Source organism: Centrocercus urophasianus, unplaced genomic scaffold (assembly GCF_019232065.1).
Source record: "Centrocercus urophasianus isolate 14NV4802_14NV808 unplaced genomic scaffold, USGS_Curo_1.0 seq_27, whole genome shotgun sequence".
Taxonomy (NCBI): Eukaryota; Metazoa; Chordata; class Aves; order Galliformes; family Phasianidae; genus Centrocercus; species Centrocercus urophasianus.
In genome coordinates, this window is record NW_024884833.1 from 7061553 (window position 1) to 7078172 (window position 16620).

General features: G+C 37.5%; 1 protein-coding gene across 3 annotated transcripts in view; it reads right to left on the minus strand.

The window, feature by feature from the left end:
• Positions 1–341: 341 nt before the first annotated feature.
• Positions 342–16620, minus strand: part of APBA1 (amyloid beta precursor protein binding family A member 1) — an 82685-nt gene continuing 66406 nt past the window's right edge. For 2 of the 3 annotated variants that reach the window (XM_042826773.1, XM_042826774.1), the window contains exons 5-13: positions 15007–15152; positions 11578–11610; positions 10375–10461; positions 9640–9825; positions 7091–7270; positions 6017–6229; positions 2343–2462; positions 1610–1750; positions 342–1239 (exon numbers count right to left, since the gene is read on the minus strand). In XM_042826773.1, coding sequence (XP_042682707.1) covers positions 1168–1239; positions 1610–1750; positions 2343–2462; positions 6017–6229; positions 7091–7270; positions 9640–9825; positions 10375–10461; positions 11578–11610; positions 15007–15152 — 1178 coding nt within the window. In that variant the 3' untranslated portion in view covers positions 342–1167. The remainder of the gene's footprint in view (positions 1240–1609; positions 1751–2342; positions 2463–6016; positions 6230–7090; positions 7271–9639; positions 9826–10374; positions 10462–11577; positions 11611–15006; positions 15153–16620) is intronic. The other variant, XM_042826775.1, reaches the window with a different exon arrangement.

Genomic DNA, 16620 nt, shown 5'->3' on the forward strand with positions numbered 1-16620 from the left:
CTTAACTTAAAATAAATATGTTTATCCCCACTTTACCGCTCCGATTATTATCTATGTCATGAACTAAAGAGAAAGTCAATAAAATTAGACAAGTCTTTGGACAAAAATATATGTTAAAATTGGCTCAGAGAACAAAATTACTTAGAATAGTATGCAGATCTCTTATATTCAAACTTCATAAATAGCAAGCACAATTTTAAAAACATCTATATACACCGGCACGCATTGCTGTGTGCACCAAATGCGGAAATAAGAGCCTAGAAAAAGTGTAGCTATTCAGGAAAGCCCCTCACTATTTCTCTTGTAGATATTTAAAGATCCTCCCCACCCTCCCCCCCATCTTTAACATCTAAAACAGGTAAGGGACTATAAAAGACACGTTACATTTAAAAACAAAGCAAAACAAAACAAAGAGTTGGAAAACTGGGGCAGAGAAGGGAGGGCAGTTGTTAAAAAACAAAAAGCTTCCCCCATTACTTGGTGTAAGTAATGGAATTGTAACACGTTTAGGCATCTCAGGAAGAACTTCTTGGAGTCCTACAGTCAGGACAAACTGCTGATGGGGAGTAGTTAAAAAGTGTGTATTTGGACAGTCTATTTTAACACAGCAGCATTTACTCATTCTTCTGGAGGGCAAAATTATCCCAGCATTGTACTTTTCCTACAGATGTAAACCTCTACAGACTTTCAGAAAGCCTATGGGAAAATGGGAAGGAAAGTTCATCACATGCAGGATGTCCAAGAGAACACTTTACTTCCTACATTTCTGCCTGTCTAGTAAAAAACATCTTTCATTCTGCAACATCAAGCTTATTTAATTTGTCAAATTACAATCACAAAAACTCCTAGTTATTAGAATTACTCAAACAAATCTAATCTTTTTTTGTGAATCCTGCAGTGAAGAATGCTGCTGTTATTTTCTTGTTTTGCATGTAGAACTGCATTTAGTTTCACTTAAAAAGAGATGCAACCAAAATAGTCCTGTAGATATATTTTGCCCCTTCCCTAAATACAGGAAAATGGTGGGGAGAAGGGAGGAGAGAGAGACAGTATGCTTGTGAGTGAGATAAATAAACATCTCTGCAGACACATAAATGCAGCACTAGAGTGACAAGCACTATTGAGGAAAAACATCCTCCATGCACATTGTGACGGTGAGTGTCAGCTTTAGATGTAAACTGGTTGCTCTTGTGCAGTCAGCAGTCTGTACATGGCAGCTGGCATAGTCTTCATATGAATCTAAAGGGAATAAGACAAGTTACTCAGTGTTCCTAAAGTACATACTACTTTGGCAAAGGAACTAGCTAAGGTCAGACAGGACAGAAGGGAAAAGCAAAGCCTGAGAAATTTTGCATCCTTATTAAAATATGGCAGGTGGTGAGTTGACAAAGCAGTGTGATCGGCATCAACTGACCACGTAAAGTTGTGGATACTTGATAATTCCTGCATACAGTTCATCTAATACACATGAGAACTACACGTACATTAAAAAAACAGAAATGGTGGATTATCCTTACCCTCACTTCCACTGTTCAGATTTGAGTAGCAACAGCCTAAAAGAAGTAACAATGATGAAGTACATTATACTGCTTAGTTGCACTGCTCTTACCTCACCAACAGCGTTTGAGAGAATGTGAACAATTTTCTCATGGGGTGTTGCTACCACACTCTGTCCATTGATTTCAATGATGCGATGGCCAACACGCACACCTCCTCGCTCTGCTATACCACCTCTCATGAGGCTGCAAATCTGGAAGGCAAAGGAAAAATCTATCAGTGCCTAAGTATGGAAGAGAGGCATTAAGCTACCCCTTCTCGCCTCTAAATTGTAATTCAATATAGGCTTGCTACAGATTCTAAAATGTCGTTTATCACTGATTCAAAATAAGGTCTGTTAGCAGCAAATAACTGCTGTACATTCTCTTCTGAGAATACAACAGTCAGAGGAGGCTATTTGTGCTGCATGTCAGATGTGCTACAGTGTGGCAATTTAAAGGTGTAGGAAGGACCACAGATTAACAGTGTTAGGGATGCAGATGCCTTACTGCAAAAGAGGATGTAGAATAGTCTTTTTCTTTTGAGAATGTACAATGTCTTTGTCAGAGACAGAAATGAAGACTGAAACAGCCTCAGATACACAGTTTTGTTTCTCTCATCTGTATTTGTTTTCCTAACTCTGAAGTTGTGGATTAAGCAGAGTCAAAGATAAAAATAACTCTGATTAAATGAATGTTTAGATCCTAAGACTTAATACGTATGCAATGTCCTGTATGCTGTGATGGAGAAAATGGCAGTTTCCTTCTTCCCACACTACCACATGTGCTTCACAGGAAGCTACTTACAATCCCATTTTGCACACTGAAGCCCAACTGATATCTGAGGTCTGGTCTCCTGATCAAGACAGTGGTCACTGGAGGACACCTGACTATGTTCAGTTTAACCCGAGCCTGGTTTTTCAAACCCTGCAAAAAGAAATCACCATGAGAAATGGTGGAGACAGAGGGAAACATTTAACATGAGCACTTGTGGGAAAAAGGTAAGTGTTAAAATACTGACATAGGAATACTCCTGAATAAACATTTATCTGCATGCAGATACAGAACTGGGTCACTCTGTGCTAGAAACAAATATGCAAATCACTCAGGGAAATCAGCAATACAATATCAAATGCTTCTTGTTAAGAAGCTGAAACTGCTGTTTTAAGAAATGTGGCTTCCTCTTGCCAATTTCTTTGTCTCATAACAAAATGTGTAAGAAGTATATGAAACTGGTTTATCCAGCACACTGAAAAAAGCGAACTGTGGCTGGGAAATGAAATTTCAAATATGTAGCTAAGACAGTAACAAACAATTGGCTTCTCCAATGGGATTCTGGAAGGTTCTACTCCTCTCAAATGCTTGTTTAAGCAGTGCTGCTTTTTTGCACTCCTCCTCCCTTCTTGGTTTAACACATCCATCGTGAACTCCTTGATACTGGAAGAAAAATGAAAGAGGATTTTCTTTTTATGTCCTTCTGTGGTAGTGAAACACTAAAACAACAGATTGCCTGGACCGGCGCGGAGAGTCCATCCTTGGATTTATTTAAACCCCAGTAGAAACAGCCCTACAGAATCTTTTCCAGCAGATTCTACTTTGAACCAAGGTGCTTGCAAGCTGCTAAGAATCAGCAATGTGGTTGCAAAGCTCCACAAAAACTCAAATGCTGAAATGCAGGTAGCTGCACTCTGTGCAATTACAGGTGCTTGGGTATCTTACTTGTAGACTGCTGATCTTTTTTCCAACATAGAAGCAGAGACACATTTTCCTACTCTTAAATGCTTCATTCGCACAAAAAATTAGCCTTCAATAAATAAGTAAATCCATATCAGTAAAGAACTTCATAAAGAATACAGTGGCTTCCACCTTTCCTTGCATAACACATATCAATTCCAATATCTATTTCTGAATTCCTTTAATAAGTACAATTAAAATCTGGGTCTCACTGAAACTAAGTGGCACCTGGCATTAACAGAAGGTTAATTCTGAAAAATAATTTCTACTGCAGCTAAGGTAATACAATAAAGTTTCTCTGTTTAGTTCACTGTTGGTGATTCTGTTGAGCTGAACTCCTGATTCAACAGTGACTTGAATAACTGGACTGGCATTCAGGGTGAACTGCTTTACATCCTCTTTCTTGCCAATGCTTTAAACTGTCTGGACGCAGTCATCACAAGGGCAATGGCTGGTCTCACTTCCACACAATCTTGGGCTCAGCTTAGCTTGTTATTCAGGTGGCTTCAGGAGAATGATTGTATGAACTTGAAGTGAGCACATGCTTATGGAAACTGCCTCCACTCCACTCTCAGCTAAAAGAACATCCCAACTCCACTTCTTCCATGACAGTGCTCAACACTGGGTTTATCTGCACGCTGTATGTGCTCAAGAGCCTCCAAAACAAACCTAGAGTAAAAGACAGGAACTACTTAACTTATACTAAGCTGAAGGTATCATGCTTAATCTGATGGGCTTCTCCCTTAGTCTTCTAAATTCAGAAGAGTAGGTCTCACACTGAGATATTATTCATGTGAGGAAATTAGGTATCTAACTTCAGACATATGAGCTCATTCATGTTACATGCCATCAACAGAACTGATACAAATGCACTCCTATTTTTCCTGAGGTATGCACAAGTTATTTACACCTGTTCCTTCAAAAAGCACTAATGTGGTCACCAATAAAAAAATTTACTAACCTGACAAAAAGCACATTTATTTTAAAAATGACTGATTCTGTATTATGCAAAATGGTGATAAGTGCTGACTAGAAAAAAGCAATTGCATAACTTGACCAATTTATTTCCTTCTGTAGTCCCTGGGTCTGTTTCTGATAATAAAAAGTACCAGAGGCTTTTGAAAAAGAGAGATACAGTAATACAATTGGGGAATAACCACCAGCAGCTACTCCCTAGCTCTGTCATTCTGTAATTGGTTTACAGGCGATTAATAGCAGAGCCTACATCAGTAATACTAACATTACCTTACTGAACAGCTTGCAAGATATTCTTCAAATTAACATGATATTCATATTTTCATAGGAGCCTTTAGAGCACTCTAAATAAATCTGAAATCCTGAGATTTTTCTGCCACATTTAAATAGGTCATTCAGCAGTTCATACACTTGATATAAGAAGTGCTATGTGAACAGCTCTTGATGTATGGTAAGGAAGACATGAAAATCCGTTGACTCTTCTTTAGAAACATAAAATATACAGCTAGCAGTTTTTTACAGCTACAAGTGTAAGTACCAGCTACCATAAGAGAAACGTCCACAGAAGATAAGCTGGTTGTTTCTGTTTTGAGAAAATACCAATGTGCTTCATAAAAACAAAACCCCACCTGAAAAGGTTCTGAATCAAAGAAGCACAAGTCATCATAGTTTTAGAAACAAAACTTATAAGGGACAGGAAACAAGTATGGCTTACATGAAAAGCCTGAACTTGTGGTGGACTTAGCTCCACTGAAGCTTTCTGGGAGACATGTAACGTGATTTTTCTTTCCATACTTCACAAATGCAAGACTGCTTCTGTCAATTTTTTGTATACTACACTTCCGGGCTTTCATTTCCACTTGCAGAATCTAAAATGTCTGGGTCAGAAATCCGTGCATCTATTTCTCACTATAGCACAGCATTCAAGTTTTGGAAACCAAAATGGGAAATCTAGTTCCTGTGCCCATGCAGGGCACACCTCCCAGGAGATCAGGTTGTCCAGAGCCCCATCCAACCTCAAATACATCCAGGGCATCCAGAGCTTCTCTGGGCAGCCTTCTAGTGCCTCATCACCCTCTGAGTAAAGAACTTCCTTCTACTATCTAATCTAAATCTCCTCTCTTTTCATTTAAAAGCATTCTCCCTTGTCCTATCACTATCAGATCATGTAAAAATGTTAGTCTCCCTCATTTTATATCCTCCCTTCAAGTATTCGAAAGCAGCCATGAGGTATCCCTGGAGTATTCTCTTCTTCAGGCTGAATGATTTTCCAGGTTGCAAGTGCTCATTGCTTGCTTATGTCAAGCTTTTCATCCAAGCAGAGTTTCTACAGAGGATAAACATGTTCTTTTTTCTTTAATTCTAATTTAAAAATACTTCAAGATATATCAAACAAAAAGCCTCAGCTCCACTTCAGCCAGAGGCAACAAAACAGTTAGTATAGCTTATAACAGTATTAGGCAACTCTTTCTCCCACATACATTGTTACATAAAATGTTAAGAGCCTTTAGATAGACATCTGGCAGCATCTAGTTTTCCAACAAAATGTTCTGATGATGTTCTGTACATTAAGACATTAAGTTCTGATGTTAAACTCTGTAAATGCCACAGTTCACCTCCTGAGAGTCAGAAAACTGGGAGAGCACAATTTGCATCACACTTTGAAAATCACCAAATGGAAAAATTCAAGAAGAATTAATACTTAATTGTTCTACACTTACTGCTTTCCTACTATGTAACCCTTTAAAAACATCCAGAAACATTCTCTGTACCTTTATAATGCTCTGACATGTTGAGAGAGGTAAGCCAACCAGACTGGTCCCGTTGATTGACATGATCTGGTCCCCTATATTCAGCTTTCCAGACTTCTCTGCTGGTCCCCCATGCATCATATTGGCTATGATAACTGTAGGCAAAATGGATCCCCAGCCAGACTCCACAATTACTACACCTAGGATTTCTCCTTTTTGCTTTTCGATGTAAACCTGTATCATAAGAAAAAGTGCATCAAACAGAAGCTTCTTCTCAAACACAGAACTGACTAATTGCCCCTCCCTTTTCTCCTCCAACTTCTGGGAAAAAAAAAAAAGAAGTTTATCTATATTTACTAGTATTTATATATATAACTCCTCCATATATTTTATAAATTAACAACACACACCCTTCGCTATTTGCAACATGCCTTTCTAATTCAAAGGCAAACAGAACAGTTGTATTCAAACATTAAATAATCAACAATATATAGATTTTGCTTAGTAAAGAACATTCCTCGTACAATTTTTTTTCCTGCAGATGAGCAGAGGGAACTGGAGGGGAAGAAACAGTGATTACTGTGTGCTTCACAGGACAAAGTTAAACAAGAGGAGTTTACAAGAGCTTATGACTACACATTGGAACATCACATGCTGTCTGTTGCAGTGATGCACAGGTTCATATTTACTAAAAAGAACAAAGCAGCACACCCCTTCAGCAAAAACAATTCTTTACAATCTAGAGTCAGTCACTCCATCAGTGCCAACATGAGTTTTACGCTATTTACTGTAATCTCTAAATTGTATTAATTTTTAATCTGCTTTAAATTCATTCCGTTAGCATACAATATCAAACATTTTTAAAATGTTAGATAAAAAGAATGCAAATCAATTCACTTTTCACACATGATAGACTTGGTTTGCTCTGTTTGCCTTTGATAGAGAAACGATGACAGGTTGTCCTACTGAGGAGGATATTCTAGATTCATTTAAGTCATTTGTAAGAAATATTAATGCTTTTCTGATTTGTGCCCGTACGTGCCTGCAACTAGTACAGAGAGTCTTAATGTTGTTAGGAAGAAAAATGAGACATACATCTTTGCAGTTTTCAGATTTGGAGAAGTGAATGAGGTCATCATTGTACATGTCCTGGGTGTTGAGCAAGTCACTATATTCCTTCTGGCTAAGGTCTTCTGGGTTGATTCCATTCGCCCTCAGAAACTCCTGGTATGCTACACTAAAGGCTTGACCTATGGACTGTGCAATCAGCTGTGCCTGCAGCAATTCCCAGAGAAAAGAAAGTCAAAACATTCTGACGGTCCACTATACAATCACACTGTAAAATGGCTTAATCCTACAATGTCAAGTCACAGTTAAACAAAAAAAAAAAAAAATACTTGTGCACTAAAAATCAAAGCTTTACAAGATGACCATACGTTCTCTTGAGAAAAGGAAATCCTGCCACAGCTAGGAGTCACTAGCATAAATGTAAAGGCACACCTGCTGCAGTGACTGAAAAATAGAAGGCAAAAAACAACTCTACCTCCCACCTGCAGTTCTTCTCAACCTTGCAGCTTCTATGTGGCTCTCCTGTATAGCAGAGGTAATGCCACTGATGGAGTTGGAAACAGAAGACAACTGGGATCACTACCCTTTGAGGTCAAAGTAAAGTTAAAAAGACAGGTACTGGACAGTAGGGGAAAGTAGCACACAGGGTGCAGAGTACACACACAGATGCTGTGTGTAACAGGAACTGTAATGTAAATACCACTGTGTGGGGGGCAGAAGCTGGCTACAATCTGCACAGAAACAGTCCCTTGCAGCATGATGCTGAATGGGGAGAGGGGCTAGGGAAGAGATGGACAAAGTGCCATGTTTAACCAGACCCTGGGGATGGCTTGTTATGAGAACTTCTGCAGTGTATTTTTGCACAGCTTTCCAACTGCATTTTAAGGTCCAGTTTGGTCCCCAGTAACAAAAAGTTTCTCAACTCCCAGTTAAGAAAGTGATTGTATTTCAAAGCAACTCAAGATAGCACTTTACTTGCTGATGAGCATGGCATGATAGCTAGTGCTGAGAATGCAAATGTCTAGACTAGCATTATTTGCCAATGCTCAGTTCAATGAGAAGAACAAGATGGCACAACAGTGGGAAAACAAAGAGCTAAGCCATAAACGTGTATTTTATGGATGTTCATACGGATACATCTTGTCTCCAAGAAGAGATCAATTCCCATTTAAACAGCCACTATTTGGACACATCAGTAAGAATCAGTTCTTTTGGATATTCAGCCAAAAACAGGACTGAAAATCTAGTGCTAGCTTCCTTAGATAAGGATATTTTGGCCAACCTTCACTGCTTACAGCAGGCTGCCAATTTTTTTTATGTTCTTGGACAAAATATTGACAGACTACTTTTATCAATGCTTCTGTCTTCATTTTTCAACCTCAGTGGAGGACTGACATATGTACACCCACCTGCAGCTACACAATTCATCTGAACATAGACTCATATTAGGTTCATCATTATGTTTAATCAGCTGCTTATTCAAGGAACTTTCCTTCATCAAAGTCCTTGCTGATACACCATAGAGTAGAAAGCATAAAAAGGTTTGTAAAAGAACTGATACTCCCACTTCTGTTAACTATTTCAGTATATGCAAAATTGCACTACAAAGTCTTCCTTCAAACTAAGTGATGTGCAAGCCACAAGAACAGGAAGTAAGCTATTACCTCATCCTTCCTAATTTGGGCAGGATGCCTTCTGCAACTGGCATCACTTCTGTGATCTGTAAGTAATTTACATGCAGTTGCAATTCTTCTTTCATCTCCTGCTATGTGAACCATTTGACTGGTATTAATATGACAGTTGCCACAGAGACAGTTAATATATTTTTACCTGGAGGCTCAGAACTGGGAGTTTTTATCTTCCCAAATTTTTTGAAACACTGTGTGTAAGCTAACCCGATTATGAGACCAACAACTCTATCTCTAGCCACTTCAGTCTGTGTTTGATTTTATGTCAGTAACCCAGCTTTACGAAGTGCATAAAACCACCATGCTACAAACAGCGCTTGTGAAAACAGGATATGAAGGTTAGTAACAAGCATGTTAAACTTAGCAAACCTACACCACATTCACACAGCTGTCATGACTACTTTGGGGGTACTAGAATTAAAAACTTTCCTAGCTGCCTTTTAACACAATAGCAGCATCTACTCTTCAACTCAAACGAAAAACAAACCAAACAAAAGGATGTTTCTCAGATGCAGTAATCTATGAGGTGACATTTAGATCAGAAATTCCCTAGGAAAGCAAGCATCTTCAATAGGCATTCATTCTTATAAATGAATTATGAACTTGCATAAGTAAACTGTGACAATGGAACCTCCTTATCGCTGTTACAGAAAGATAACATTGTTCTGCGTTTTGAGTAAACTCTGGAAAACTTAAAAATGGGAAGCTTTTCTATAAACATCAACTTTGTGGTTAAAATGTAAGATCCAAACATGCCAACAAAAAGCAAGATGAAATATCTTGCTGCAATTAATGAACAAACAGGATCACTTCCTAGTGGACTTCAAGCCTACCAAGATGCGCTTACATTTCCACCCCTTGAAAATTATGAGACAGGTAATTCCTTACATCCTCAGACTCGAAGACATGGCAAATCATTTTGTACTGTCTCTTTCCATCCTGGGAAGGGTGAGATGCTTCCACATTATCCTGGGAGTTAGACCGTGGCATTCTCCTACGAGCCATCAGAACAACTATATTCCCTATATCTGCGATGTAAGAAATGGTCCGCAGAGGATGATCCATCATAGTTTCCTAGGGAATAGGAAAAAAAAAATAATCTGAGAAGCTGTTTCAGTAAAGTTTTTACTGGACTCTGAGTACTATGTCAACATAAGACCTCCGTTAAGTGAAGCCCATACAAAGAACCACACACAAAAGAAGACACCAATAGAAAACAGGAGTTTTGCTTTCCACAGGAATAAAGCAAAGAACATGTTTTATGAATTCAAATTTACACAAAAACCTCAGTATCAGAACCTGAATATGCTGGGGATGTACAGATTCAATGTGCAAAGCACTACAGCTTTCAAATTATCACAGCCAACCATTCCTGGCTACTATGGGCACAACCAATACTTGCCACATGACAGCTAATAAAAAGTGAGCTGACTGCAGTCAGTTCACCTGAAATTTCTAATAATTTAACTACAGACATACCAGAAAATTGATTATATGACATGGCTCTTGAACATGGATTTCTTCCTAAGAAATCCTACAGGGAAATAAAAGAGCCAGCACTTGTTTAAAAAGAACGTCTGGCAGACAGGTAGCCTACTGTTACAAAGGTATCCTTGTGTATACCTGTGTGTCTGCATTCAGTACTTTAATTCTTTGTGTAGAAATGAAGAGATCCACTTCAGTCATGGGTTGAGATTCCCCTTCTGGAGCCTGCAATTAAATGAATTAGAGTCAAATGCACACACAAAGTAGCATCCTTACTAATGATGTTAGATCACAAGCAGGGGTGTACTAAAACACAGTCACCAGAACAGCAATGCAAGATAGAGCATTAGACTGCAGAAGCTAAAGAGAAACACAAAGATATGGAAACTACATACGGATTTATGAAAGTGAATTGGATATCAAACAATTGTTAACCCCATAAAAACTTCCTTGGTATCTTTACTGATCCAATAAAGTTATATGTGACTGCAACTTGAACTGTATAGATATTTCATGCAAATTAGTATGATTCTCCCATTTTTGCCACATTAGCAATCCCACTTTAAAGATTTTTTTTTCACACCAGCAACAGAAACACCTAACAGTTACTCTTGCCTGAGGAACTTCTTTTTAAGCTTATAGCGACTGCTCAGACCAATGGAAAGAAAACATACCAAAGGTGGGTCTAAGCAATTCATAGGGCAGTTCTGGTAAGAAAGCCTTCACAGTCAGACAATGTACTAATCAAGCATCAATCCCAGCACAGAAATAAGATGTGTGTCAGCAGAAAGCCAATGCTTGTAATTTTACTTTTTTTTTACAAGTTAAGATTTGTTAAAAGGTATTTAAAATCTCCATAAAGAAAACTTATTATTAAAATAAGCCATTATCAGCAGATTACCATGTATATGTAAACTTTTTTTGCATCCAGCAATTTGACATATCTGTGAATCAAACAAATAATTCTTTATCTAGATAAAAGACAAAATAAAAATAGATTTATTTTTAATCCGTCATTTTACAGAGTTACAACCTTTTCTGTGTTAGTCCTGTATCTTTAGCATGGATTTTAGGTACTGCCTGTAACCATTTGATAATTCCAATTTTTACTCTATTTCTAACATGAAATGGCTAATGATAAGCAACAAAAAAAGGCCAACCAGGCAACTGATTTCTGAGAAATGTCAACTTGTATGGTGGCTCAGAAATAATCTTAAAAAAGAAAACAAACAAAAACTTGCTGGATGCAGAAAATAACACAAAATAAAAAGAAAGGCAGAAAAATCTCCCAGAAAACAAAAGAACAGGCATAAAATAAAGCTGATGGAGTTTGTACTGCACCTTCTTCCTGCTTTTGGCTAATTTCTGGGCCATCTGCTTAGCATGGAATAAACAGAGACAGGAGAACGGTTAGAGAAGAATTTACAGAGACTCCAAGTCAAGCAGGAATCTGCATGCTAATGCCAGGGCTCACAGACTTCTAGCTGCTCTAAATTAATCCCAACTCAGATTAATTTTCTTTTTCTTCACTTATCCAAGTTTATCATAACCACTTTAAAACATGAAAAGAAACCACACTGAGAAGATCAGTCAAGAAACATACAAAAGCATTATTTTTTTTCCATTCAAGATACTGCTCTCAACAAACAGGTTTTCGCTTATTTGCTTGTTTGTAAGAGAGGAAAAAAAGGCAGCTCTCCCTCATTTGCAGTAGTAGAAGCCATGAGTACAGCCTTTGAAGCAACACCTGGATAGACAGTGAAAGAAGAGTTTTAACCATTTTATTCCATTGTTTCCTGATCTAAGGAGTTTAAATTAGAAGTTGCCTAAAACCCCCACATCACAATCTTAAAACCAATCAAACAAAAAAACAAACAAAAAAATCCCACATTATAAAACTTCAGTAGTTTCTCCCAGAAAAACAGCATGACGGAAGCAACAGAAGCTAACCTTCACCTCCGTTTTCTCCTCCTCATGTGCAAATATACCCAATGCCAGCATTCACATTACATTTCTGAACAAAGATTTCCTCTGACAACTGCATATCACCGTGTTTTTTTCAAGAAAAGCATGTACTTCATAGCTACAGCCTCCTAGACAGTCTCTTGTCACTGATTTGTCACTAGTTCCACTGAATTATATCCAAAGATATACTGCCCCACTGCAACAAGTGTATTACACACTACTGCTGTGACAATAACAACACAAACAAACATCACCTTTCTTATGATCTTGCAAACATTATTCAAACCAAGGTGAAATGAACTTATGAACCTGCTTACTAAAGAAATGCAATACTCATTAAGCACACAGATATCCTTTTACTTCCAACAATTAATGTTAGCCAATTAAACTTACAGGCATTCTTGTGGAAGCCTAGCATTGCAATATTCATGAAGAGAAATTCATAGCTAGCTGCTTTTATGAAGAACAAAAAGGAAGCCTCAACCAAGAGACACAAAGAAAATTTACATAGATGCTCACCTCTTTATTCTGTCAATTTTAGTGTAAACAAATCTGAATGCAGCTACTGAAATTTTAGACGTGCTGCTTATTTACAAACATGAAAAAATATTCTCACTGAGGTTTTTAGTCATCTTTTCCAAATGGAGTAATATTGGATAGTCTGGTGATAACAAACCACTGCAAAAGCAATTAGAACAGCTTCATGCTGCAGGCTCTGCATTATATTAATTTACATTGGTACTGAGAAGTACTATCCATATGTTGAATAATAGAGTCCTGGTATACACTGGGCAAGGGGGAGACACTAATGAGACTCAAACCCTTCTCCAAAATGAAGATCCCCTTCCACACAATTTTCCCCTCCCTCTTCCCCCAAACTGTACATAATGATCGACCTCACAAAAGTAGAAAAGTATAGGCTGCAAAGATGAGAAATTCAAAATTCTGCTCTTTGTTCCAATGAGAATGTATACTCTGCATTACTCTTTTTGAAGAATGATTTTCAAGTATTTCATAGAACTAAGGTAATGACATGGAGCAACTGATACTAAGAAGTGATTTGACACTACACAGAAACGTCATGAAAGAAGTTACAGTTCACAAAAAAAACCACCACCACCACCTCATCAAATTAGGATAATTTCACACTATAGACTATCAGTCAAATCTTCTTCATTGTTGTTTTGCTAATGAAGATCAGAAGATTATTTCAGTGTGCTTAGAAAGAAGCTACCTGATTTAAACATAACGATACATTTTTTAAATACGAAGAGCCTCTTCACCTAAACAAAATGTAACCACATAATACTCGCAATACTCAAAATCTTAAATCTTTAAATATCAACAAGATTTCACTTTTCGGCTTAGATATTCTCAGGCCATTTAATTTCTACAAAAAATGTACTGCAACTTATCAAACACATGAAAGATACCTGGTAAACAAAATATGTGGAAAATTACATTATTGGCGCATCTTAAGTTACATTTAGCAATTCAATTATTTGATAGCTCGAATTTGACAAATCTCCCGATGAAAAATAATACAGAAAGCTGTTCCTCTGTATGCAAATTGTAGCATCAGCTCTGCACAAATCAGATGTGAACTGTAAACACAGAAGTCTTTTTTTCCTATACTGCCATAAGTATTAAACTTCAAGTATGAATTTCAAGTAAACAACATGGTTTTCCATGCCATTTAAATGAGTAAGACTACAGTCAGAAAACAGTTCAATTCCTTTCCTAAAACTAAAAGTACCTCTTGGTGGTAGTATGAAATCAATTAAGCTTGATGAATGCCTTCAAAGCATTGTATCTGTTGCAAATTATGTTGACTTCACGTAGTTACACGTCCATGCAACAAAACCCTCAATTCTTCTGCTTTTATCTGCAGAGGTACTTGTTTAAAGAAAAAGTATGAAGAACTGTTTTCAAAGTTTGTTCATATTTTGAAGGAATTAGTATGTGGTCTAACTGCTCATCTAAAAGGAAGCATTAGAAGAATTATTAAATTCAAAAGGAACACACTGAGATTAGAAGGTATGTGAACACAACAAGCCTTAAAAAAAGCTGTTCCCTCTTTTCCAATACTCTTAAGTTTACAGATTTTTCTAAGATCTGTCTTAATTCATAAACTTTGGCTATTTAAGTAGTGATTAACCTAGGAGCAGGAACTCTATTTGTCATAATGAAGCTCTCACTAAAATGTTTGGCTTGAATGGCAATCGCCAACAAAATCAATCAAAACCAACACCAAAGATCTCAAGGGGCAGAGGGACACATCTGCATTTCCATCATGTAGAAGAACATAATCTGCCAAAGAACTGTGCAATGGTATTGTGTGCCATGCAGTAAGCAAACAATTTTCTGAAATTCACTTAGTTTCAGAAAATTATGCGCACAAGCTTGCTTTTACCAGGTCAACTGTACAACTACTAGGACCTCTGCCCTATGACAAATTTACTGTAACCAAGAACATGCAAGCCTGTTCATTTAAATGGATGTATAAATTATGGATTTGATGAGTGAAATAAGCTGAACAGATTTCTTCCATGTTGAGGCACAGCAGTGCTGAGGCATAACAGAAACCTCAAAAAGAACTTTATTCTGCTAATGAATTTCTTAGACTCGTTAACTTTTCTTTATAACTCATGTTCAAAAAGCAGCACTACGTAACTGATTTACCTTGCAGAAAAATAAGGCACTTAACCTTCCTGAAATCACAGACAACCCCACACAAGAAGACTACTGCTTACATATCCACAATTTTAAGGTACAGCATGAAAAGTAGCCGGAATCATTCCTCACCTTGATTCTGCTGACAGCTTCCTGAGCCTGCATCATTCTCACATTCTTGGAGGGAGTTTTATCAGACAGGAGCTGAGTTGAACCAAGATAGTTGGCAGCAAAAATGATTCCATCAATTAGATCTTCAGGATCGCACGGTCCAGGAACTGAAACAAAGGAGAGAGATCACTGCAGAAAATCACACCGAATCATGGCAAAATACAACACTGACAGCTTGAGCCTGCACCTGGTGGCTGTAAATGCTCCTCTAAATTACTACAGTTTCCCATGACAACATGGCAAACAGTTCTTTCAGAGCACACCACGTAAAAGCTCTCAACATCTCTTCCACAAAAACTGTAATCATTAATCCAATCTGTCTCTTACAATAGCTCATTCTTCTTGAAAGGAATCACCTTATGGCAAAATCTCTCACAGCTTTTGCTGTTACAAAGAGACATGGTAATAAGCTCTTCCCTCATCCACCAAAAATCTCCTTGCAATTCTGAGACAGTTATAGCTAAAAGAGAAAGGGTGCAATTTAAGAATAGCCATCAGTTTCTTGCTCACTGTCAGCCACAGTCAGTACATGGCAGAGGAACCTCCCTGGCAATGCTTTACAGGTACCAACACCTCCTCTTATCAAGGAGACTGATAGCCCAATTAAACAAATTGCTTTTATCTCACAGGCCTTTAAAAATCATTCTCAGTCTCAACAAGGATATTAAGGGAAAGTACAGAATGCAGTAAAAATGTTGCTACATATGCAGAGCGCAGGATGTTCCAGTGGGAAAAAGCAGCACTGAAGTCCCAAAAGATTATCATCTGATTCTCATCAACTTCTCTGGAAAGTCAGAGGGTGAGGAAGTACTCAATGCCTAACAATTTAAATCATTATAAAGCAGCATTTGTTATCTGCAACTTTTAGATATAATTGCCAAACACACCACACAAAAACTGTGTATCTAAAACTGCAACTGTATGTTGCAATTTAACACATTGCTACATGTTAAAATTGTCAGGATCCCAAAGGAAATCTGGTCGAGCTGAGCTTCTTGCTTCCTTAGAAGTGAAGAAAAGATAAATGATGTTCAAGACAAGTGAAAATGTATATCTTCTTAAATAATTCAACCGGCAAAAGTAGTTGGGTTTGAGGGCTTTTTTAAGTTTTCTATTCTAGGAGCAAAGCAAAAAAAAACCAAAAAAACAAACAAAAAACCCCCCTAAAATATTAGAAAGGAGTTTTCATTAGCTCAAGGCTTCTTTTTTTTTTTTTTTTTTTGCAAAATGAGGCGATGGAGCCCAAAGTTTAACATTACTTACATTGCCAATTCTGTTTTAATTATAATACAAGAGACCAACAATCACTTAAAACAAGCATGAGAAACTTGAGCCCTGAAGAAATGCAAGTAATTTTTAATAATAGAATAACAGATCTAAGAGATTAGTAGAACAATCAATTCATAGTATCTAAAGGGAATGGCTGATAATCCTACTAATTATTTAAATACAGCAAACTGTAAAGCCATCCAAGAAATTCCAAGACAGTCAAAACGACCAACTCTATCTCCAGCACTTTGTAAAGCACACGTTGCAACTGCTAGTGGGGCAGAACAACAAATGAAACTTCAAATG